This window comes from Numenius arquata, chromosome Z (genome assembly GCF_964106895.1).
Source record: "Numenius arquata chromosome Z, bNumArq3.hap1.1, whole genome shotgun sequence".
NCBI lineage: Eukaryota > Metazoa > Chordata > Aves > Charadriiformes > Scolopacidae > Numenius > Numenius arquata.
This window is the reverse complement of record NC_133616.1, coordinates 11,694,495-11,719,468: the sequence shown is the minus strand read 5'-3', so window position 1 is coordinate 11,719,468 and position 24,974 is coordinate 11,694,495. Positions and strand designations below refer to the sequence as shown.

General features: G+C 56.0%; 3 protein-coding genes across 3 annotated transcripts; all 3 read right to left on the bottom strand.

Moving 5' to 3' along the window:
- Window positions 1–533: 533 nt before the first annotated feature.
- Window positions 534–2,065, bottom strand: LOC141477315 (avidin-like). The gene is made up of 4 exons (XM_074166429.1): window positions 1,994–2,065; window positions 1,215–1,425; window positions 635–755; window positions 534–567 (listed from the first exon to the last, which is right to left on the bottom strand). The coding sequence occupies exons 1-4, from the start codon at window positions 2,063–2,065 to the stop codon at window positions 534–536; spliced, it is 438 nt and encodes a 145-aa protein (XP_074022530.1).
- Window positions 2,066–2,439: 374 nt separating this feature from the next.
- Window positions 2,440–3,969, bottom strand: LOC141476898 (avidin-like). Its single transcript, XM_074165803.1, has 4 exons — window positions 3,849–3,969; window positions 3,508–3,718; window positions 2,888–3,008; window positions 2,440–2,605 (listed from the first exon to the last, which is right to left on the bottom strand). The coding sequence occupies exons 1-4, from the start codon at window positions 3,918–3,920 to the stop codon at window positions 2,560–2,562; spliced, it is 450 nt and encodes a 149-aa protein (XP_074021904.1). The 5' UTR covers window positions 3,921–3,969; the 3' UTR covers window positions 2,440–2,559.
- Window positions 3,970–7,176: 3,207 nt separating this feature from the next.
- Window positions 7,177–24,752, bottom strand: GBA2 (glucosylceramidase beta 2). The gene is made up of 17 exons (XM_074166288.1): window positions 24,562–24,752; window positions 20,499–20,590; window positions 20,174–20,289; window positions 19,842–20,060; window positions 17,785–18,024; window positions 16,609–16,711; window positions 15,089–15,242; window positions 14,681–14,806; window positions 14,392–14,576; window positions 13,954–14,058; window positions 13,206–13,313; window positions 12,700–12,851; window positions 12,440–12,546; window positions 12,143–12,285; window positions 11,723–11,838; window positions 8,209–8,400; window positions 7,177–8,120 (listed from the first exon to the last, which is right to left on the bottom strand). The coding sequence occupies exons 1-17, from the start codon at window positions 24,750–24,752 to the stop codon at window positions 7,893–7,895; spliced, it is 2,577 nt and encodes an 858-aa protein (XP_074022389.1). The 3' UTR covers window positions 7,177–7,892.
- Between the last annotated feature and the right edge of the window lie 222 nt (window positions 24,753–24,974).

Genomic DNA, 24,974 nt, shown 5'->3' with positions numbered 1-24,974 from the left:
CCCATCCCTGGAAGTGTTCAAGTCCAGGTTGGATGGGGCTTTGGGCAACCTGGTGTTGTGGGAGATGTCCCTGCCCATCGCAGGGGCATTGGAACAGGTGATCTTTCCAACCTAAACCATTCTATGATTACCCAGCTGCTGTACCCTACCTTGTCCCCCAACCTTGTCACTCCCAGCCCTTTGAAACACCACCACCCCCAACCACTGCCAGCCCCCACCTCTACCTGCTGACAGCCACAGGGTGGCTTCTTTAGCCAAAGGAACGTGTGGGGCATGGCTCTCTGACAGCCAGAGAAAAATTTATTCAGTCTCCATGTGCAGGGGCAGCGAACTTTTGGAAGGGAGGTCCCCACCAGCAGGCTGCTGATAGGCACTAGGAGGCACTGGAAGGTAGCAGGACAGGGTGAGAGTGTGTTTCCTGGCCAGGATGCTGGGAGCAGGCAGGAGCCCAGTGTGCAACTGGGCCATCAGAGAGCCCTGGGGATGCAGGTGGGACAGCAGGATGCAGGCAGCTCCTGTCCTGGTCCCCCCCATCACTTGATGCGGGTGAAGACCGAGGTGCCGACCCTGCGGGGAAGCCATGTCAGCAGGAGGGGAGGGAGGGCAGGGGCAGGAGGACAAGGGCAGGGCTCACCTGGTGGCTTTCCAGACATCCCTGCGGGACGGGACCTCTTCCCGCAGGAGCCATGTAGTCTCCAGTATCTCCTTGCCACGGCGGTCCACAAAGCACTGACCCACAAAAGCTGTGGTGGAGTCTGTTGGGGTTCAAGCAGGGCACAGGGGCCTCAGAGCCGATGGCTCCAGTCACGGGAGCCTGGGCCTTCTGGTCCTAGCAGACAGACAGACAGACACTCCCTGCCACATGCCCTGGACAGACAGATGGATCTCCCTGCCACATTGCTCAGATGAGTCACTTCCACATTGCCTGGACTGGTAGATGGGCACCACCCCTTGGACAGACATATAGCTCTTGGACAGACAGATGGACACCCCTGCCACCTCTCACAGACAGACAGACAGACAGACCTACCACCCACCCCAGAAAGATATCACATCCCTTGGCAGGAACAAGTGCATGTGGCCTGTCTGTGGCCACAGCCAGGGTTTGTCTGGGTGACATGGCAGGTATTTGGGACCATCCAGGGGTACCCCACTCCCTGCACAGGCTGGGGATGGCTGACTGTCCCAGGATGCCATGCTGGGTACCACTGTACCTGCGAACTGCCACTGCACGGTGAAGCCGAAGGTGGGCTGTCCCTTGGCACCGGGGGGCTGCTGGGCCCCTTGCAGGGGTGACACCAGGATCTGCTTGTTGGTGGCTGCCACAGCGGTGTGGTAGGAGCCCGAGAAGGTCCCAGCCGCGTCCGGGGCTGAGAGGGTCATGTTGGAGCCCAGCTCGTTCCTCCACAGTCCCTGCAGGTCACACTGGGGACCGGGGGTTGTGCCGGCAGTGCTGAGCCATCCGCACCCCCCCCTACCTCCCCACTCCCCCCCCCCGCCCCCGCCTCCAGCTTGCCTGGGGCAGTGGGACTTGTGCTGCATGTATCTGGGGCTGGCACAGCCCCTTTGCGCGGTAACCGGGACCGGTGGCATGGAAACTGGCCAGGTTAGCAAATCTCTCTCCCATGGCAGGGCAGAGCTGAGGGTGTGGGGTACCCCCCCATACCAAGAGTGGGGGACCAACACTGCCCCCAGGGACAGCACAGCCAGAGCTGGCAGCCCCCTTGGCCACACACACTGCACTGGGATGGCACAGCAGGGCACAGCAGCCCCTCAGCCACAAACACTGTGCTGGGACGGCACAGCACAGTGGAAGCGTGCAGCCCCCGCAGCTGTGTACAGTGTGCCTCAGGGGTGGCATGGCACAGCACGGCACAGCCAGGGTGCGCAGCCCCTCATCCGGGCACCTTGGGGATAGCATGGCGTGGCACGGCATGGGAAGGCAGGAGCAGGCAAACCCCTGACCGGGCACTGTCCCCCAGGCTGCCCTTACCTTCCTGGTGGCAGCGGTGCAGGGGGCGAGCAGGGCCGTGGCGAGCAGCAGGCAGCAGCTGAGGCTCCCCATGGTGGCAGCGGTGGTGGTGGCCGTGCCCTGTGCTCGCTCGGCCCCTTTTATAGCAGAGGGGGCTGCAGCTGGGCAGCGGCCGCCCATGCCGGGCCTCCTGCCAAAGGCCACCCCAGTGGGAGACGGGCCACCGGCCACTGCTCTGGACTGAGCAGGGTCCTGCTCCTCCAAGCAAGGCGGGGGTCCCAGGGGAGCACGGCGGGGTGGTGTGGGCTGCGATGGAGGATCCCGGGCCACAGAGGGGGGGAGGGTCATGGCAAGGGACACACACTGAGCCCTGGGGACCATGACAGGAGAGGCTATGTGATGCCGTGGGGGGACACTGGGGAACATGGGTGCCGAGCCACGACACGACAGCAGCCTGGTGTGTTTTTGTAGCACAGCTTTATTGGGAGAAGTAGGTAATGGAGGGGAGGGCGGCGAGGGGGAGGAAGGGCGCACCCCTGGCGCTGCCTGGTGCTGCCACCATCCCAGGAACTGTGGTGCTGCTGCCATCACTCCATCTGCAAGTTCAGGCGGGTGAAGACATTGATGCCAACCCTGCAGGGACACAGAGGGAGGAGACATGAGGGTGGGAAATGCACCCTTGCACAGGGCACACTCACCCTCCCGGTGCCGAATGCCCACCCAGCCCCATCCCACCCCTCAGCAGTGTTTGCACCTTGGCAGGACCCCCGGGGTGGCCGTGCACGTGTCCCCCATTCTTGGTCACCCCCACACTGGTATCAGCTCTGCCGGGCACTGAGCTCTGTGGGGTGGGAGACCCCCTGATCTCCCAGGGATGCACAGGGGACCTGAGTGGGGCAGGGACAGGGGGCTCACCTGGTGGCTTTCCAGTCGTCCTTCATGTTGTCCACATAGGACCGCAGGAGCCACATGGTCTTCAAAACCTCCTTTCCATGTTCATCCACGAAGCACTGGCCCGTGAAGACTGTGATGGAGTCTGCAGGGACAGGGCAGGAGGTGGAGGGGAACATGGTCAGTGCTGAGCCGTGGCTCTGCAGGCTGCCCCAGTGCAGAGGACAGTAGACCCGGGCTGTCCCTACCCTCTGGGGACAAAGCGGTGATGGGGAAAGCAGGCAGGAGGGTCAGAGAGGAGATCTCACATGGAGATGGGGAGAGAACAGTGGGCTTCAGCCCTCAGCACATCCTCTGTGCCCCAGGACTGGGAGGTGGCAGCAGCCTAGGATCTCTGGCATCAGGGATGGGGGAGAATCAATCAGGGACACCACAGGGGGTGGGAGAGCACTGGGGACACTGCAGGGAAAGACAGAGGATCATCAAGGACACTAGGGAAGGTAGGAGATTATCTAGGACATCACAGGGGAAGGCACAAGAGCATCAGGGACACCACATGGAAGGGCAGGGGAGCTCTGGGGACAGCACAGGCAGGGCAGGGTTGCTCTGGGGACACTGCAGGGAGTCTGGGAAAGGAGAAGCACCTGAAAAGGTCCATTTGACGGTGAACCCAAAGGTGGGCTGGCTCTTCTGGTTTATGCGGTGCTGGGACCCCTGCAGTGGTGACAGCTGGATCTTGTTTGGCGTGGAACTCACGGCCGTGTGGTAGGAGCCGCTGAATTCTCCTTTTCCATTTATCGCCCCGATGGTCATGTTAGAGCCCAGGTCATTGACCCAGTGCCCGGTCAGCACACACTGGAGTGGAGGGGACTCAGCGTTGGTGTCACAGCACAGCCCAGGTGTGGGCAGGGTGGCAGGAGCAGGCACCCCTGGGAGCTGCATCCCCCTGCCCACCCTGTCCCCTTCATCCCAGCCCTGCCCTTACCTTTCTTGCGGAGAGGCCGGGAGCCACCAGGGCCAGGCTGAGCAACAGGAGGAAGGGAGTCGCTTGCACCATCTCTGCAGCAGGCAGACAGCTGAGGTACCTGGGGACGTGCTCCTCGCAGGGCTCTGACGATGTGCCTGTTTCCTCACCTTTTTATAGCTGCCGGGGCAGCTGGTGGCAGCTCTGGACAGGGCGTTGTGCAATCTGGGTGTTTCCAAATTGCAGTTCCTGGCTGTATGAGAGAGTGTTTGCAGGCAGATATTCCCAGAAATGCCTCCTGAAACTGTCCCTCCTTGCTCACATTTCCCTGGCACCTCTCAGGGAGGCCCTGGCTCCTGCGGGTCAGCAGCTGCCAGGATGGATGCTCAGCCAGGGAAAACCCCTCTCAGGGGCTGTTGTCCCTTCTGCCACCTGTTTGCCACCTCACTGCTATACCCAGGGCACACAGGTGTGCCAGGCAGCCTTATCAATGCACCAGTTTTTGTCCAGGGTGCACCTGGAAGCCAAATGCACCCCAGGATCAGCTGCAGCACACAGCTTCACCTCTCGCCCCCTTACCAAGCATCCTTGTGCAAACCCACCCAGCACCAGGCTCATTTCAGGCCTTTGATTTATTCCCCGCATCCCCCTCTCCCCTCCCCTCCTCCCCCCCGTGCTGACATAGCCACAGATCAGGCTACAAAGCCCCAGGTCTCCTCTCACCCAGACTGGCACGAAGGTTTGCTGCTGTTTTTACAAGCTGGCTTTTGTTGGAAGGAAATTATTTTGTTTATGAAAAACAAACATTCCCCGAATATCTTGGACATCACATTTTAATACTGACAAAAATGGTATTTACACAGGGATTCTTAAATAACTTTAAGTATGTATTTATATAACTCCCCTTACATTATAGTTGTTGCTGTCTGGGGAGGCTGAAGGGGCTTGGTTCACACCAGATTTTCTCCCTCATTCCTCAATGATTTTTCAAGGCAGTCTCCTAAAATATGTGTGTTTTAATTGCCCCAGCCATCACAGCAAGAGCTGATGGAGAGCCATGCACCGGAAAATGCTCCTTTTCTAAAAAGGGAGACGAAGTAACTCTTTGCAACATCTCAGAAATACTTCCCAAATTTAATTTCCTTTTAATCTCACATTTGAGCCCCAGTTTCTGTCTGACAGCAAAGTTCATCACTGCCCATTGGGGAGCATTGCATGGCTGCTGCTGGCATCTCAACACCCCCCTCTGCTCTCTGCAGGAGCCTCACACCCCTCTCACACCCCTGCCCCCAGGAGCTCCCCAGCCAGGGAGCTGCCTGCCCACGGGAAATTCCTGCCCCAGTGTTTGCTTCCCTCTGTCTTAGAAATTAACTGCAGGACAAGGTATGTTTTCCCACACAGCTGCTGTTTGCTTTGGTTGGTTTTTCAGCAGGCAGGCACTTCTTGGAGCGTGGCTGATGTTTGTGATAATGAGCACAGTCTGGCTGGGAAGGTTGCAGGGGGCAGGAGGGGGAGCCATCACCCCCTTGCCACCCCTCCCTCTCCATCACCACCTCACCATCATCATCCCTTTGCCATCACCTTGTTTCAGGAAGCTCCCACAGGGACCTCACGGCCACTGGTGGGAATGGGGATGGGCAACACATGGTCTCCACACTGGCACCTCTGCTGATGGCAACCCACAGACCATTTATAGCTGCAGGTTTATTTTAGCATGACACAAACATTATTGGTGCTATATGCCCATAACCTTTATTTTTCCTATGTGTAACAACCCCTAACCTAGCGGTGTATTTTGTGGGTGCAGGATCAGCTCAGTGCTCAAGGTGGTGGATTTGTGACCAGCCTTGGTCGAGTCAAAAATAAAACAAGCCAAGAGCTGGGTTATCTCCACAGGGTTTGCACCCTCCCAAGGGCAGCCAGCGAAGCGGCTCGGGGCTGGCAATCATTATCCTGCCATGCCGTGCCTGAGCCCTGGCACAGCAGGGAGTGGGGAAGGGGAACGGGCCAGCAGGGAAGAAGTCCAAAGCAGAAAGTGCTGAAGAAGTTAAAAATCAGCAGGGCTGTGGTTTAAACCCTTGCATGTCAGGGGCCAAGAAAGGGTTAATGAACAATAAGAGGAAAGGGTTAATGAGTCATTAAATTTGCTGCTCAAGCTGGGATTGAGTCAGCCTCAAAAAACAGTAGTACAAGCAAATGTTAGAGAAAATCATATTTGTAACCAAGGATTGTCCTCCCAGCCTGCAGCCATGCCCATGCAGAAGCTGCTGAACGCTGAGCCAGACAGAAACGAGTTTTATTGATGTAATACAGTCAAAAGCGGAAGAAAAAGCAGAACTATTCCTTGATACAGACCGAATCTCCGAAGCTTTGAAAGAAAGTCTGCGGGCAGCCTATTGCTTGGGACTAAGGAACAACGCTGATGTGTCACAGCAATAAAACCCAGCCAGGTCAGAAGTCGTGCTGGCTTCAGTATCTGCTTTTGTCCCTTGCCAGCTGGATCGGGATGTCACAAAGCAAGTGGGGGCACACAGCCCAGGTGAGCCACTCTGGTGTCCTGGCACCCCTGTCCCCCCCAGCCTCGCCACGGTGACCCTAAGGGAGAGCATCTCAGTCCCTCTCCACCACCCAGGGCCTCTGCTATGGGAGAACACCACAGGCTGGTCCGTGGGGGCCACATCCGGGACAACCTGCCTTTCCCGGATAACATTATTCCTCTGCCCAGGCGGATGCAGGAACATTCCCCCATGGAGCAAAGAAGGCTATTTATCAGCTGCTGTCAGCACCGGGCCACCGCAGCGATGCCCTGCCTGTGCCAGCTCCCAGGGTAGGCAAGGGCTGGGGGACGGTCACAGGGGGGAGGACAGGTTGCTTCCCACCCTACCCCTGACATCACTTACAGATTAAGGGAGGGCTTTACAGCAAAAAGACCTTGGGCCACCTCCCACCCCTTCAAAAGCAGGCAGGTGCATACTTCAAATGGCATGCTGGCAGAAAAACAAGGAAAATGAAGCAAGGTGCCCAGCCCTGCTCGGTCGAGGGGCGCCCGGGGCACCGCTACTCCCCACAGAGGCACTTTCAGGAGGAATGCTAGGCTCCTTGCCTTCCCTGGCCATGCCCGCAGGGGAGGAGAACAAGGGGAAGGTTGCTCCTGGGTGTGTGGGGGGGAAGGCACATGTTGCTCCCCTTCACAAAACCCCACAAGAGCGAGCCTGCAATTAGGGCTTGTTCCCTTCTGCGTTCCCAGCCCTCCATCCCAGGTGAGGGAAAAAAAAGGGGGAGCAACAGGGGTTCCTTCCTCCAGCTTGCCCCCCAACACCACAGCAGAGAAGACACACAGGAAGAAGGACTGACAGCTGGACAACTTTATTAAGAACTTAAAATGATTCATCCCCTAAAACGTACTCCGCTGCCTGCCCCCAGCGCCAGGGTGGAGGGGTGCCACGGTATCAGACCAGACGTGCTGCTTGGGCTCCGATTGTCACAGGCTGGGGAGCCAGAGCTCCCCTGGGGATTGTATCTACCACAGGCTCTCCCTGGAGCACAGCCAGTCTGCATTTGCAACGTCACACAATGGAGGGACAACTACAGCATCCATGTGCCTGCGTGCACCAGTCCAACGTCCTCACACACACATACACCCACACATTTTTTTTTTTTCCCCTGCAGGCCAGTTCCCACTTTGCCCAGCCCACTGACTGCAGGAGAGAGGTCTCCTGTGCTCCTGGGCATGGTGCCAGCTGCGGTAGAGGATGGCTGGGGGTCCTGCAGGCTGTCCGAGCCCTGAGTGACAGGGAAGGAGAGGCACAGGCTCCAGCAGCACCTCCTTATCCCACCCCTCTCCTCTCTGAGGAGAGACACCCCCACCTCTAGTCCCCCCTCATGCTCAGCATCAGTGGCTGATGAATCCCCTTGAGGTGAAGGACATGTAGTGGAGGTAGGGAAGGAAAACAGCAATGTGAGTATTATCAAAGAAGGGGAGGGAAGGGTCCCAAGCTGAGGTCCCCCAGTTCCCCCCTCCCCAGCCCCCCGGTGCACCCGCTGCCCTGCTCAGTGCCATCAGGCTCAAGGGTGGATGGGGACCTGGGGGGGCTGCAGGGGTGCTGGTGCCCGGTTGGCTCTGCGCTCCAGGGCCAGCTGCATGCTCCAGATGCTGAGGGGCCGCATGTAAGCCAACGAGCGGTAGACTTTCTTCTCCCGGTAGGCCTCTGGTGTCTGGAATGCCATGCCCAGCTGTTCCCAAACTGTTCGGTAGCAGCCCTCCGCTGTACGGAAGCCTTCCTCCACCAGCCCCTGCAGCAGAAGGAAGACAACCGTCAGCCCATCCATGGAGTGGTAAGGAGATGGCAGGTGCCAAGGGGTGTGCAGCATCACCACTCACCTCCTGGATCATGGTGGCAGCCAAAGCATAGACCACGCCAATCCACACCTCATTAGACTGAACGCTGGAGGTGTCGGGCACCCCATCAGGTCTCATGCCATTCACCGCTCCCATGGTGCCACCAGCAAAGCTCATGACATTCTTCTCAAAGATGGTCTTGAGTGCACTGACAACATGACTCTTGGGGAAGACCTGCGTATAGACAGAGAGGGCCTTGGGTTTAGCATCCATGCAGACCACTTAGGATGGTTGTCCAGGGAGCAGGGTTAGATTTTTCCATTAGAAAGAGGTCAACACTGCTCGCTAGGCAAATAGCCACCTCAGGAAAATAACAGGAGGAAGTAAAAAAAGCCTCTTTCCCCAAAGAGACAAAAACCAAACCAAAACAAACCAAAACAAAGAGAACACAGTTAAAGCAGTTGCTCAAGAGAAGAGAGGTTGAACTCGTTCCACCTTCCTCCTAGGGAGGCTGATAGCTCATCCAGCTACTGTGCCTCCATCAACAGCCTCTCACCTTCAGTCACTGGCCAAAGCCCCCCATCTCATGGCAGTTTGCTTTGGAGACCTGGCCAACACCACCATCCTCATCTTGGTTTATGTTCACCACTGCTCGTTGCTCAGGCTAACGGCTATTTGAGAATTTTTTTTCACTGAATTTTTAGAGTTGGAAGGGACCATAAAGATCATCTAGTCCAACTCCCCTGCCGAAGCAGGAGAGAACCAGATTTTCTCCTGGAAAAACCATTGTGCTGTTCTCTCAGCCCATCTACACCAGCTACAAGAGGCATTGCAATGCCTAAAAGAGATGGGTCACTGGCCAGAGGTGGCCAAAGGATAGTCTGGGATCAGTGAGGCTGGAGGTATCTTCCTGCTGAAGGGAAAGATTATGTCAAAGTCAGTCTGATGACATCAGACTACATCCTGCAGCTGCAAAGTGAATGCTGTGGATACCAGTATGTTCATTTGGGTAAATGCTGGGAATCTTGGTGAAAGAAAAAAAAAGAAAAACAAAAACAAGGCTTAGTTTTGAGTGATTTCAAAAGGACTTTAATCCTTCCTATTTCATAATCAGGTGGTGATGCAAGAGTTCACAGCCAGGACCAACGGTAATTTGAGGTGCGAGAAGGGGCAACCTGGGAATGAAGAAGTCAGATTGAGACACACAAGATGCCTGTTTTCTGCGTCTGGCAGGAGAGATTTAAAACTTTTATCCCAAGTGAAAGTTAAAGAGTCACAGAAGGTCAATAGTGCTCACTGGATAAACAGTCATTTCAGGAGTTTACCAGGAATAAGTAAAAAACTTCTACCTCCGATAAGGTGGGTGGAGAGAAAAAAAAAAAGCAAACAAAACTAAGGCCAAGAGCTCAAAACACTTATGAGAACAGACTGAAGTATCATGCTGAGTAAGTTCTTGCCAAAAATGGAAAAAAAAAAAAACATGAACCCCCACAAACCAAAAAAAAAAAAAAAAACCAAAAAAAAACCCAAACCAACCCCACCTCAGCATGAAAACACCTGCCAGCCAAACAAACAGCAGTGGAGCAGCAACGCAGCAAGGACTGCATTAAGATGAAAAGCCTCTGTACATAGCTCAAAGTAAACAAAGCTTCTGCAGTGCTTTCACTATTGGCAATGTATCTAGGAAGTGTCGGTGCAGCAGAAGTCACTGCCTTGGTAGGAAAAGCAAACCTCAGGACTCTGATGTTGCAAGGGGAGGGCTGGCTGGTCTCCATCTGCCACCCACCTAATGGTAAGAAAGCTGCAACAAGAACTTTTGCAGGGTGACCAAGATCAGGAACAATTTCACGGAACAACCATGACACCTACTTGCAAGAAGGGGAAGAGCCAGGCAGCTGCCAGCTCATCAGCACAGCCTGGGGATGGGCCAGGCCTTTCTTGCCAGCCTGGTGCCACCACAGCCAGGGGAGGCGGGAGGTCTGATGACACCAGACAGGAGCTTGCCAAGGTAGGCTGGGCAGTCCAACCAGACAGCTTTGGGAGACTCAAAGGAAAGGAAGCAGATCACAGAATCACAGAACATTTTTGGTTGGATGGGACCTTTGAGATCATCGAGTCCAACCAACAAAAAAAAAAAAAAAAAAACCAAACCACACCACACCCAAAAAATCCCAGAACACCAACACCAAAACCAAGCCAAACCAAACACCCACAACCACACCACACCCCACCCACCCAAAAGATCCTTTTCGTCTACGTTAAAGCCAAGCATCCGACACAGTCATTTTTCCTGGTGTGACTCTGGAGATAAGCCCAAGCACTGTTGGGCAGGAGGAGTCAGCAGAGGGGTGGCGCGAGGCAGCCGTCTCTGGTGGAAGGTTTCAGGCCACGGTTTCTTCAGGACTGGGGTCACAGGCTTTTCCTATTTTGCATTTCATTACTGATCTGCATACGCAGCAGGACTGCATTAATAAGGTTACAAACAGGAGTGCTGCCAGCCAGGCAAGGGATCAAAATACCAGGAAAAAACCTCAACGGTCATAGTAACAGAAGAGAGAAAAGCTCACAAGTCCTATCTGCAGTGAGCTCAAAGCTCACCAGCCAGAAGAGTATCACCTTCAGCAATAAAAGTCCAAGGCTATGGAAAGCCAAGTGATATTTTTTGACTGCGCCAGGATTACTGTTTGCCCCAAGAAGGGATGTTTGGGTATTACTGCATGAGGTCTGGGCCAGAACCCGCCTGGAGCCCTGGGCACAGCCCCAGTCCCTATGGTCTAGGGACCCACAGTGAGATAAATGCAGGAAGGCACAACCAAGCGCCCATTTCTCATTAAATCCCACAACACTTAGCACAAGCTGCTGTCAGAAAAAGTCACTGGAAGCTCCCCTCTGGTACCAACAGACAATGAAACGGTCCATCACCTTCACACAGCCAAGAGTCAGTCCTTCCTTGAGTCACCCAAAGGGTTTGCCTGTCCATCACCACCAGGGAGCGCTTTGGCTTAACAACTGCCTATACGTCATGAATAATCCGTATGACGGCTCTCCGCTTTCCAGCTCTGTTCGAGGTTTTGCACCACCAGCAGCTGCTCTTACCATCCCATCAGACAAGATGAGTCTTCAGCCAATTCTTCTCTTGCATTTGAAGAGCAACAGACTTCAGGGCCCCAAATGAGCCTTAGGTCCCTTGCATATTCATTTAGGACTTTAAACTAGGCAGCAAATAACACACAGAATTTTTCATACACTTTCTTTCTCCCATTTTTAAAGAAATAGCACCTTGTCAAGGGCAAAACCCAGCGAGACCTTCCTCCAAGCGTGCCAGAGCAGACCATGGTTACACATGCCTGCTCATGTCTCCATGAGCAGACCGGTGTTTGAGGCAGGTTGCACCCATGCGCATCGAACAGCTTCCACCCAAGCATGCACAGCTGCAGGGGGGCAGGCTGGAGCCCCTACACCAGCCCCTAAAGCTTTAACCGCACAACACGTGCCAGCACCTCCAGGCACAGGTCCCGTCTCACCCCACCCTGCACCAGGCTGCCCCTTCTCTCACCTCAAACTCCCCTTGGTCCAGATCACAAGCCCCAAGAAACCACTGCCCGGCACACTGGTCTGACATGATGCTGCTGGAGGCTTCACTCCCACTGCTGTCATAGTTGTAGTATTTCCCTGGAAAAAGAGGCAGGAAACAGTTTTAAATCCATAGTTTAGGAGCCCAGCTCACGTGTGCTGTTCCTATACTCCACCCCATGAGGCAGGAGCATGGCAGCTTTTTCCAGAAGGCTCTCCTCTCTTTCCTTTCCCAAACCACCATACCCTTTCTGTTCCCCCCCCTGATACCAGATCCTTCCCCTCCACTTGGAGGGGTGGCATCTCCCCTCCTTCCCCCATCCCCTGCAGGGCTCTATGACCCAAGGAGGAGCTGTCCCCCTCTGAAGAGGCACATGGCCATCTCCCACCAGGGAGAACCCACCGTTCCAGAGCATCCTCTCAAAAGCCTCCTTGCCCTTGCTGAGGATGCCTGTGTATTTCTGCCGGATCTCGGTATCCCCCAGCACCTCTGCCATCTTGCACATGGTGCAGACAGCTGCCAGCCACAGCCCACCGCAGTATGCGCTGCCAGAGCAAAAGGAAAGCAGTATCAGCAATGTGGGTCACCCCACAGGTCACACAGAGCTCCCACCATAGATGGGGAACACAGTCACACCTCTGAGCAACCTCTCCACCCCACAGTCCCCATCTCCAATCTCCATCTGCCTCTCTTGCTCACCTGGCTCCATTTACCACCCATGCATCGTATGTCTGGTCCGCAAAGCCACTGTTTTCGATGAGACCATCATTATCCGTATCAAACTTCAGCTCTGACTCCATCACGGCCTGTGGGAGAGGCAGGAGACAGTCACACAAGCCCCTGCATCCTGCCTGCCCCTCACGCTCTACTCAGGAGCATCCATCCTCTCGGGATGTCGCACGGCTCCCAAGGGAACTGAGAAGGGGAGGATGCGCCAGGGTCTGGTCTCCTCCCAGTACCTGGCAAACTGGCCACATGTCCTGCAAGTACAGGGAGTCGTGTGTCAGGTAGTAGTCACGGTACACCTGCAGCACAAACTTCAGGTTAAGGTCCTTCCAGTCGGCTGTGTTGTGCATCAAGTAGGCATTGACACGCTGCCATGGCTCGTCACCTGAGCAAGGACAGAGCAGATGCAGCAAAGCAGCAAGCAAGGAACAGCCCTTCTCCTACCCAGGAGCAAGGTCCAAAGGGTGTCATGCTCTAACAGCACTAAAACAGTATGTTCCACCCTGTGCCATCTCTAGTGAGAACAGCCTTCCCACTACTGCTCCGCTTCCCTCTCTCTCCCTTGTACAAGCTCCATGTAGCATGGTCTTCGTCACCACCCTAAGCTTTTCATTCTCAGAAAACAGTGCATCCATGCACCACACTTGTCCCACGGCTGGGGAGTTAACTACCCTGGGAAAGCTGTGTGAGCAGCCCTGCATCCCTCTGCCCTCCAAAAGGGCCCAGCCAGACCCCTCACCTGGGTCCCCAATGTCATGCGGCACCACGTTCTTCAACTTCACCTGGGCTGTCTGACCACACACCAAGTACTGCCGGGGCTGCACGTCCTCATTCACCACCGTGACAGCTGGAGAGGACACAGAGCAAGATACATGAGAACGAGGTTGCTGCTGCAGTGCCTGCTGCCTCAGAACAGGCACAGGCAGGGCCACCAGCCCTTTGAGGTTCTGGCTGCAAGACCACAACCCTCTGCAAAGGGCCTGAGGGGACACCAGGCTGCTCCCAGTCTCCCCTCAGCAGGGGAGATGCAACTATCACCAGCCCCTTAAGCAGGGTGGTAGCAGCATCCAGAGCTGGGAGGGAACCCCAGTGGGCTCAGCCCTCCTGCAGCCCAGGAAAACGCCATGCTCCACCATGGTCAGGCCACCAATGAGCAGCCTCCAAGCCCATCTGAAATAACAGGGTCTGCAAACAGCTCCATGTTTTTACTCTGCAAGGAGCACAGACAGAGCAAGGGACTCCCCCAGGGCAGGCAGAGCCAGCTGTGCACCCCTAGTGTGGCAAGCAGGCATCCCAGTGCTGGGCAGAGAGATGCTGAGAGGCTGCAATGTTGGGGATTTGCAAGTCCTGCGCCCAGCAGAGGAGCCAGAGGTAGATGCTGGCTCCATGGCACAGATTTCTATGGCAGATGGTGTCCCAAACCCTCCATCTCGTCCCTAGTTGGAGACATCAGCAGGCATCAAGCGAGGGTCTCCTGGGTCACTCACCAATGTCATACTGCAGGCTGATCTGCAGCTTGGGCCACAGCATGACAAGAGCAAAGGAGGCATAAAAGTGGACGTCATAAGTGTTGTACATCCGGTACTCCTGGCCTGGAAAGACCAGAGAGATGGTGAGGGATGGGAGACCTGCCACAGGAAGGGTAAAGGATGGGCAGGTCCTCCCTCCCACATGGCCCAGGAAGGGGGGCTCTTTCGTGGCACAGGCAGTGGCTCCCTGTTAGAAGTGGGGTTTTATTCTCTATATATAGCACCCAGCGGTCTGGAGAAGACCTCATGCCATAACCTGCAGGGCTTGGTCCTGCAAGAGGCTTTGCTCCCTACCCACCAGGTGTGAAAACCATCCCCACAGCAGGTTAAAAACACCTGGTGACAACAATGGGAAGGGGTTGAGTTGGGACCATCCATGACATCCCTGCAAGTTACCTTCCAAATAAGCAAACCTTCCGTACTCCCGCAGGACAGGGAGGAGGTGGGAGAGGCAAGCCCCCGCCGGCCCAAGCAGGTCCTCAGCACAGCAGTCCGGGGGCAACTCCATCCAGATGGTCCCCCCATCCGTCATGAAGTACAGCTCATTGAAGAGGGCCGACTTGTACCAGGAAGGCAGCTGGCTGCAGGCAAGAGGGAAATTTCAACCACCACGGCCCAGGTGGTGATCCTCCTCCTCTGACCAGCCCCAGGAGGCCAATGGGAAGGTGCTCCCCATCTACCTTACCCATTCTCCAGGATGGGCTTCTGCCAGGCTTCGATCTTCTTCTCCCACTCCTCATAGTGTGTCAGGGCATGATGGGAGAGGGCAGGAGCAGCATCACCTCCGCTGCCAAAGAACCGGGTGTACCGCCTGCAGAGGTGGGGTGTTGGTGAGTACACTGCGGGCTCAGGCTGCGAAGCCCACCTGCCCACCGGAGAGGGGCTGGACTATAGTGAACACCAGAATAACGCAACTGCTGGTGCAGGGGTGTCGAGGAGCAAGGGGGCTGGGGAGAGGTTCCCTCCCCAGGGAACCTGGCAAGGCCACGGCTGCAGGGAGTGGGTGGGACAAGGCTCCCCAGGCAGCACTCAAGCCCAGAGTCAGGGAGAAGGGGACTTTGAGGACACGAGCGACTGAAGACAACCCTCCCACCTGAGGTGCAGCTTCTCCTTGGAGCCAAAGTGAACACGAGGCATGTCCCAAACCAGGGCCAGCTCCAGTGTCCTGTGTCCGCGGGCAGGCACCCTGCAGCTGGCACACACCGCTGCCGCTGTCACCTCCCCTTTCTCTGTTTGGCTGCTTCTACCTGCCAGGACAAAAATCGAGTAAGAAAAAATATTCAAAAGTGACCAAGAAAGCCTATGGAGGTGTGTGACTGATGCTCCCACACACACCAAATGGGACAAGACTATTAGGGCATGCCCCCGCCCCCTTACAACCCTGAGGATGTACCCTCCAAGTTGCAAGGGATGACATTACCGCACATGAGTAACTGCTTTTTGCAAGCAGGAAAAAATACCTGCCATGGGTGGAGGGGTTTAAAAAAAAAAAAAAAAACCCAACAATTAGTCGTCATCAAAGCAGAGGAACAAATCAGGCAGGAAAAGCCACCCGGCATGAGTGGAAAGGACGAAGCACCCCATGACTTTGTAACTGCGCTGCACTCAGACTGTGACTTTCTAGTGACAGTCATCATTTCCAGCTTTTTGCAAGGTGCCTGAACTGCGCCCATATTTTAGAAAAGCCCTGAGGTGGCTGGATAATTATATGCTGGCTCTGACATGTACCAGGTAAACTCATTAGAGCAACAATTTTAACAGCAGCACAGATCTTGGCTATGATAATGCCTGGCATGCACGAAGGAAAACCACATCCCAATAGCCTGGAGAGCTCTGAGTGCATCTAGGCAGGAAACTTAGTTTTACGGAAATATTTATGTAAACGCTTTATTTACATAATTTAAGCTTCAAGAAATCTTGCAATGGCCCAGTACCAGCATCACTAGTTTGTCAGCATCATCCTTGTTTGTCACCATCATTCTTGTTCAAAAGCTGGCAGAAAGATTAGGCAAATGGTCACCTTTGGAGGTTGGCAGCAAGGGCTGGGAGATGCCACCCTGCTTTAAGGCTTCTGCCAAGGGAGCAAGCAGACAACTGAGGATGGTGCAGAAGTATCATGAGCAATACCAGAGCCTTCAGGGAACAGATGTATTAACAAGAGGACAGCAAGTGATGGCAGCACCAAACCCCAAGGACTGCTAAACGCCCACTAGAATAAATCTGACAGGGTGCAGCTTGCAGATCTGGCCATGGGAACTCAGGGAAGGTGGCTGGGCATCACCCTGGCTACTCAGCAGAAGTCCCAACTCAGCCTGCAACACTACACAAACTAACAAGATACCAGGATGTGTAATTAATTTAATCAAGAACAGCCCCAAAATGGTGCTAATAGCTTTTGCAGAACCACAATGAGGACAGTGTGACAAGCAATGGAAAATTCAGATACAGACTAAAGCCAGGAGTGAGCCACAGCATCACCAAGAGCTTTTTGTGATAGCACCGAGGTGGCTAGAGGAAGGGAAATCTGCCCTTGCTTGGTGCTCTGTGGCCCGCGACCAGCGTGGACACCCATTACCCCTGCTCCCCCTCCACCCATCCCACAGAGAGACTCACCGGCAGGGGAATCCAGCCTGCCGTCCTGCAGGAGGTCCTGCCACACCTCTCTACCCGATCCCATGGGATTGAATGCCGTGAGGTGGGTGACTGCCGTGCCAGCCTGGAGAAGGGAAGAGCATCATCAGGAGCTGGTACTTTTGAGGGGCAGATGTACACCTACCCTCCCAACCTGTGGTGGTGTGCTCTTCCCCTTCACCCCCCCGTCCCAGCTCCTGCTCAAGCCATAACCATCAGTGGGAGCTGTGATGAGTTCCACCTGGACTTTGGGGGATGGCTGGCAACACAGCCAAAACACTGGCTGGAGTAGGGACCTAGATATTTTGTTCCCATGAGAATATCACTATAGGTCAATTATCTTACTCTAGAAATAGTGGACAGCCCAAGAGCCCTTTGAACTCTTCTGCACAGCAGTGGGCTGCATGCCAGTATCTCCCCTGAAGTGGGGACACTCGCTTAAGGCTACTCCTTGAGGTTTAAAGATTCCTTGCTACAACAGATTCTTGGTAAGTAGTTAATAGCACGCTGAACTTTGAAATCTTAGCTAAGTGATATACAGGATTGATTGCAAATATATAATCCTTTACACATAAACCGTAGACAAAGTCTGGGACTAGGATTGGATCCAGCTGCACCCAGACTCCTCTCTGAGAAGGAGTTTAGAAAGCAAAGGGAGTCCTTTCTGAACCTCGTGACTAAACATGACTTTCTGAACCTCAGACTTTATCTGACCCTGTCCTCTGTGCAATAAATAACCAAGTGTGCCTTGTCATTGAATCTTGTAAAACACTGTTGCATTCACTGTCGAATTTTGTTAAATCACTGGTTTATATTAATAAATATTTCACTGCTTCTCTCTTACGAGTGAGGTTAATCACTCCACCCACGACACAACCCCAACAACTCTGGGACCCCACACTCACTCCCCGCACACTGCCCAGAAATGCTCACTCCAAACCTACGTGCCTGCTGTCCTGCAAGCTTCACCCAAAGCTACTCTCCTGGCATCCACTCCCAAAGAGGGTGCCCTCAGGGAAACCATGACCCCACTTCTGTTCTGGCTGAGCAGAGGACCGGTGCTGACCCCAACCCATCAACCACCCATCCTTTACCAGCTACCTGGAAGCAGGACCCCCACACTCAGCAGGGCTGTACAACCCAGTGCCAGCCCTTTACCTTCTCCCGGGCAGAGATGGCAAAGGTGAAGGGGTTCACACTTGCGCAGTGGTGCAGCAGGACTCCAGCAACCCGCTCCCCCTCCTTCTCAAAGGCAAAGGGCTCATTCCAGTGTCCCCCACTCCTGTCTTCCTTCGTTCCTGTGCCGTTCTGCAGGCTGAACATGATGGAGACGTCCACATCCTCGTCCCTCCCGTTCTCCACCTCCCAGATGAACACTCCCACTGGCAGGCTGGAGTCCTGGCAGAGACAGACAACATTGTGTATAGGGCTGGTGACTCCACAGTCGGCTGTCAGAGCATCGCTTCTCCCACTGCTGGGGAGACAGTGTGGGATGCAGTGGGAGTATGAGCACCAGGAACAACTCGGTTTTGAGCCATAGAATCATAGAATGGTTTGGGTTGGAAGGGACCTTAAAGATCATCAAGTTCCAACCCCTCTGCCACAGGCAAGGACACTTCCCACCAGACCAGGTTGCTCAAAGCCCCATCCAGCCTGGCCTTCAACACCTCCAGGGATGGGGCATCCACAACTTCTCTGGGCAACCCCTTCCCGTGTCTCACCACCCTCACAGTAAGAATTTCTTCCTAATATCTAATCTAAATCTCCCCTCTTCCAGTTTAAAACCATTACCCCTTGTCCCATCACTACATGCTTTTGTAAAAAGTCCCTCCCCATCTCTCCTGTAGGCCCACTTTAGGTACTGGAAGGCTGCTATAAGGTCTCCCTGAAGCCTTCTCTTCTCCAGGCTGAACAACCCCAACTCTCTCAGCCTGTCCTCACAGCAGAGGTGTTCCAGCCCTCTGGTCATCTTTGTGGCCCTCCTCTGGACCTAACAGGTCCATGTCCTTCCTGTGCTGAGGACTCCAGACACAGTACTCCAGGTGGGGTCTCATCCAAGCAGAGTAGAAGGGTAAATTGCCAAGCTGGGGAGCAGCAGCAGAGAAATTTGGGGGGCAGGTAAAACAAAATTCAGGTCACAAGCCCTGGGCTAGCAAACCCCACATCGGGCAATACACAGATGGAAAGCAGCATTTAAGGCTCAGACAGGTGTCTCAGCACCCATCTGCTCAACAGGCTGATACACGCTCACGTGCTTTGCTGGGGTAAGAGGAAGGTCAGGCATGTTGGCAGCGCAGCCCGCGCCCTCGCCTCAGGCTGGGAGTGAGCAGGAGCGGCGTGCGGGAGCAGCGAGGCATCCTTTGCCGCCATTCCCAGCTTCCGCATTGCTGTGGGGGTTCCTCCTGCCTGGGAGCATTGCTGAGCGGAGACAGGGGAAAATGTTGGGAAAGCCCAGCTGGGAAAGCCCAGCTAATAAGCAGCTCTTCCCTTGGGGATGGCAGGCAAGAGGCAGCTAAAACACTCTCAGGAACACCCAGCTGACAAACCAACCCACAAGTACAGGCTGAGTGTTTCCCAAAACGCTGCCACTGGATCCTCCGGGCAGTAAAGCCACAGCTCTGGACCTGCCATTCCAGGTGGACGGGAGTTGTGATGGTCACAGGACAAAACCAAAGGCAGGGAACACGCAATACAAAGAGTCAAAGCACAGGTCAGAAGGGAAAGAAGCAGAGGCCAGAGCTAAGCACAAAGAAAAAGGGATAACCCTTCCAGCACCTACTGGCCCAGGAAGGGCAAAGGCTTCCAGGGTCCCGTTGCTACATGCCTGGCAGCTGGCACTAGGGACAGGGTCCTAGAACAGAACAGAACAGGCTGGGAAAGAACATTAGCAAAGTGGCAAGCCTGGTTGTCTTCAAGCAATGTTGAGCTGGGCAGGAGGGACAAGGAATTCCTCTACTGCATCATCCCCAGACGCACAGGCAACGCTCAGGGGTCAAAACTCACCAGCTCCAAGCCTCTGCTACCAACACAGGACACACCAAGCATCACACAGTACAGCCCCATCTCTTCTGTGCCAATCCCTTCCCCCTCCCATGCAGGCAGCTCTGCCACATCCCTGCCAACCTGCTCCATACGAGCCGTGCTGCTGCAGCGTGGTGTGGCCCAGTGCTGCCATGGGACAGGATGCAACCAGCATGGAGCCATTATCTTCTTACCTTATAGTCATGGGGGATGACAGGAGAGACCTGGCGGCAAGTGAGCACCACATTTTGCCCTGGGAGCTCGTAGACCATCCAGGCACGGGGATACAGGGCATGGTAGAAGGCATAGTGGCCACAGTAGCCCCAGTTCCAGCCTTGCAGGGTGCTGGGTCTCTCCACGGACAAGACCTGCTGGTAAATGGTCTGCCCTTTGCATCGCAGGCACACCGTGAACTGGGGAAGAGAGGAGCACACAGAGGGGATGAGATGAGCCCAAGAGCAGATGCCCCATCCACCCAGGCTGCTGTGGTGCCACTCGCACCCCTTGCGGACCCTGTTGCACCTACCTGGTCGGCGATGACCGTTTCGTAGTGATAAATGCCAGGGTTCAGCTGCCAGCGGCAAAATTCACCCCGCCAGCCGCGGGTGATGGTGCCTCCCCCAATCCCGCCCAGCGGGCACCCTGGCAAGGAGACCAGAAGTTAGCACTCCCGTTCCTCTCCATGGTGGGATCTGGCTCAAAGACCCCCCCCATGCAACTCGGCACTGCTCACACCCCAAAAGATCCTTGGCCCACTCCCACCCTGTAGCACCTTGGCCGCCCCATGTGAACCCCTGCCCAACCAGCACACTGGGCATTGCACCACCCCAGTGCCCAAACTAGAGGCTGACCATAGATCTGCTGCAGAGGAACGGCACACAAGAGATCAATGAAGGCAGGCTTCTTCTCTATGCGGGTCTTCTTGTACCACCACCTGAAGTATCTGCAAAGGAAAGAGAGGTATGAAAGACAGGAGCAGGCATCACTGTCCCTTCAATGTCACTGCCCAGGACACGACCAGCACATGTTGCAGCCTCCCCTCTTGTAGAGATGTACAACGGGAACTTGTGTCCCAGGCCACGAGGGGTGGTAGCCCCCAGCATCCACCTGCAGCATGTATCGGTCAGAAGACGTGAGCAGGCAGAGCTCAGGCAGCTCGGGGTGAAACAGAGAGCGCTAGTACTCAAGAGCAGGGCTCCCAGCTCATGCAGGGCAGGAGGCTTTCCCAGATGCCCATGGAGAAGTGCGAATGCACACAAGGACCACCGCTGCCACCACCACATCCATGCCTGGTAGGGTACATCCAGCTAAGAAAAGTCTGGGAGGTGAGGCACAAGCCCAGAGAAGCCATACGCCGCTCCAGGGACTCGAGCCTTGCTCTTCCACCTCCACATCCCCACTGTCACACACAGCCCTGCCACATCCCACTGCCACGTCCCCAGTGGGGGGGGGGGGGGGGGAAGGGGGCAGGTGGCATGGGGCAGCCTCACCCTGGAGGGAGGCAATGCTTGCTGTCTACAGCTGGCAGGATCCCGGTGCAGTCAGGCACAGCCCATCAGATAATTTCTCACCCAAAGGCCTGGGAATCGAGGCACCCAAACAAGGGCACACCTGCAGCTGGGTGTGCCGGCACCACTCCGGGCAAGCGGAGCAGGGCTGGGCTCCCAGTCGGCGCCCGTAAAGGACGAGCCTTTGCTAATGAACCGCCCCAAGTTAAATCTTCCACACGGAGACAATTAGCATACAGAAAGCAGCTACCAGACCAGAAGAGGCTGTTGAACTTCCCCCCCCCCCCCCCGCAGCGAACAGACAGGCAATACCCAACTGGTGGCTCCGCAGCTCTGGGTGCCAGGAGGGCGGCGGGGGCACAGCAGCCCCCACAGCGGGCAACATCCCTGAGCCACCTGCAGGCACCGAGGCCATATTGCTGAGAGGAGAAGGCCACCCTAACCGTGAGCCCACAGCCTGTCCTGGTCCAGCAGCTCAAGGGACAGAGAGCCCAGGGGGTGGGCAATGGGTGAGCTCTAATCCCACAGGACATGTACCCCCAGGTTCACGGGGGCAGCAAGGGGGAGAGGCTCTTCCACGACCCCCCCCTGCTCCTACACACTCCTCCCCACCAAAAACAACCCACACTTGCCTTTTTGGCTGCGTGGTCACTGGACATTGACCTTTATTCACCAACATCTAAGGTCACCAAGATCCCTCTCAGGGTGACATTTTTCAGGGTGCAGTCTCACAGGACCGGACTGCAGCACGCTCCCCGTTCCCAGGTACTCACCTTCACGTTGGACTGTTTAAGGACATTTCGCCTGCAGAGGTTCCAGGGCACCATGAGAACCAGCCTGTCCTGTGTGACTGCCCTGAATCAAGGCCCTGCCGCTATCTCCGAGCTACATCTGCTGCAACTGTTCTTCTCCCAGCTGAGGCAGCCCCGGCTTTCACGCTGCAGAGGCGAGGTTTTGGCAGCGTGCTTTCTCTCTCAAGGAAATGATTTTTTTTTTTTTAATTTTTTTTTTTTTTCCCCCCCCCCAACCCAGCGTCAGGAAACCAACCCAGCTGCTTCCCCAGCAGGTTTCTGGCGATGGGAAATAAAGTGCCCAGGTAGAGTGGCTACGGCACAGCCCGGCGGGGCATCCCAGCTCCTTGAAAAGGAGGTGACAGGGCAATTTCAAAGAGCAGTTTTTCCAGGAGTGGGAGAGTTTTGGGATTTACAGCCGGCCACTGCCTGAGCTGTTTTGCCGTCTCAATAGCAAACTCTTCCCCTGCCAGATTCTCCCAAAATCATGTAGGCCAAGAAGAAAAGGTGGTCGATTCCCAGTTGCTGGCAACTAACAGCTCTCCCAGGGTTGCAGAATAACCAGGACAAAGTCTTTGTGTTCTGCAGCACCAAAAGCCCTGCCAGGGCCAGAGGGCATTTCTTTCCCTTAGAGTTGGCAGCAGAATTCAAACCTGTCCGGACACCACCCAGCCGTTCTGGATCCGTGCCGTGACCTCCCAAGGCACGCCAGCCACCTCTGCAGAAACCTGCCTGCACCACCAGCCCCAGCACCCGCTGCTGAGGGTCTCCCCATGAAGGAGTTACCCCGACCAGCCCTGATGAACAAAAATCCCACCCCAGGGCTGTCAACACCCACAGCCACACCAACTGCAGCAGGGGCTAGTGCTGCAGTAGAGGACACCCATCAGCCAGAGGTTTGACTCCACACAACACCATGTCAACTCAAGATGTGCTGGCTCCTTTGCAGGTCGTAGTCCTCCTCAGCCAAAGACGTGCAGCAACCCCGAGGCGCTCCCAGCTGTCTCGGGAGGTACAAGCACCTGCACCAGGTGACTTTGTACTTGATGCACCAAGCCATGCCAGATTTTGAGAGCACCCCCAGACTGGGTGTCCCTGACAGCAGGTCTGCCGCTCGTCGCAGGTCATTTGGGAGAGAGGACACCAATCTGCAGGGCTCCAGAGTTCCAGATACATGGGCCATGTTGCGGGACAGAGCTCCAGGTCCCTCTTGCAGCACCAGCACCCAGGTTTGAGCCAGCTGACTGTCTCCACCAGACAGGCGCAGGGGTGCCCACCAACGCCAGGAGCACACAGCCTCCCTCACATCCCTTCGTCAGCCAACACCACTGCCCTCAGGCTTTAATTCAAACCCACACAGGTATTTCTCACCGCCCTGGCCCTTCCTCTCCACCGCTCTCTAGGCCAGAGCCTCCTTGCAAGGAAGCGTATTTTTGAGATGACAACCAAATTAACCTCCTAAATTTGCACAGGGGAAGAGGAAGTACTTTGACTTTTAGCTCCTTGCTTTTCCCTAGGATTGATACAAGCCACTTCCATTCCGAGACCCCCATGAGAACAGGCCAGGAGTGATCTCCCCAAGCCGGCATGGAGACGATCTCTTCTCTCCGCTCACCCCACCGGAACTTCACGCTTTCCCACAGGCTCAGCTCATCCCCAACCTGCCACGGCAGCTTTTCCAGCAGCCTTTATCTCCCGTGCATGACCCACGCTCTCCCTTCCCCGATGCCCAGGCTCATGCTGGGATGTCTCAGGTCAGACCGGCACGCCACACACCCCGAAGCAGCCCGCTATCTGCCCCTCCATCAGGCTTTGCAGGAACCAGCTTTGCAAGCAGCAACCTCCAAGGGCATCGAGCAGGAAGAGGGAGAAAAAAAAAAAACCAACCAAAAAACCAACCACACACACACACAAAAAAAAAGCCTCAATAAAATGGAGGCAGGAGATAAAAAAAGCAAGCACAAGGAAATAAATCACACCGTCATCGGTTTCAGCGTTCAGCCTGATGGGTGCACAAACACCGCTGGCACCCAGGCAGCAGTTCTAAAGGTTAAAATAACACTGTTGTTCCCCACGCGCGACTTTCCTGGTAACTTCCAGCTCACCCTCCCGGAAAGTCAGGAGAAGACCCCACTCCCAAACCTGCTACAACCCCACAGCATTTAAAAAACCAAACCAACCAAACAAAAAAAACCCCAACACCAACAAAACCAAAATCCTCCCAATTAACCTCTAGTTTAATCCCCATTTGCCGAGGGGTGCCCTATGCCAGGGGCTGAGGACCCGGCGCTGGCCAGGGAAGATGCGGCAGAGGTGGCCACCAGCCGCGCACCATGGGGGTGGGAGATTGGGAGTCCACCCCCCGCGAAACGATGCCACAAGCCCTCCTCGGCTTTCGGGAGCCCGAGCGTTGAGGGCTGCCCTTGCGCCCAGCCTGCCCCAGTGCTCCCAGCGCCGGCACCAGGCAGGCGGTGCGGGAGGAGAACGGGGCCTTCCGTCACCCGCCGTACTCTGCCCTCCGCGCACCGGGGCACGGCCGGTACCTCCCGAGGGACTCCCACCCCCGCGACAATCCTCTCCGACTCCCTCTCCCGGTGCGCTCCCCGTCCCCGTACCGCAAGCCGAGGCCGATGTGCCGCAGGAGGTCGCGGGGCGGCACGTCGCCGGCTCCGTAGGGCTGCCGCCGCTCCTCGAAGCGGTGCGCCAGGCAGACGCGCCAGCCGGCCGCCGCCACGCCGCGGCCCCCCGCCGTCCCCTCGTACTGCCGCACCAGCGGACCCGCCGCCGCTGCCGCCGCCGCCGCCATCGCCGCCCCCCGCCCCGCGCGCGCCCTCTTCACCGCGCGCCGCCGCCGCCCCGCCCCGCCCCGCGCCCCCGGGGCACGGCGCCCCGCCGAGCGGCGTCCGGAAACCAGGACCCGCCCCGCCGCCGGCGCCACCGGCCAGCCCGAGGGCTCCCGGCCGAGCGGCGCCCGAGAGTTTCCGAGCGCTGCCCGAGCTCTACCGAGTGGCGCCCGAGAGTTTCCGAG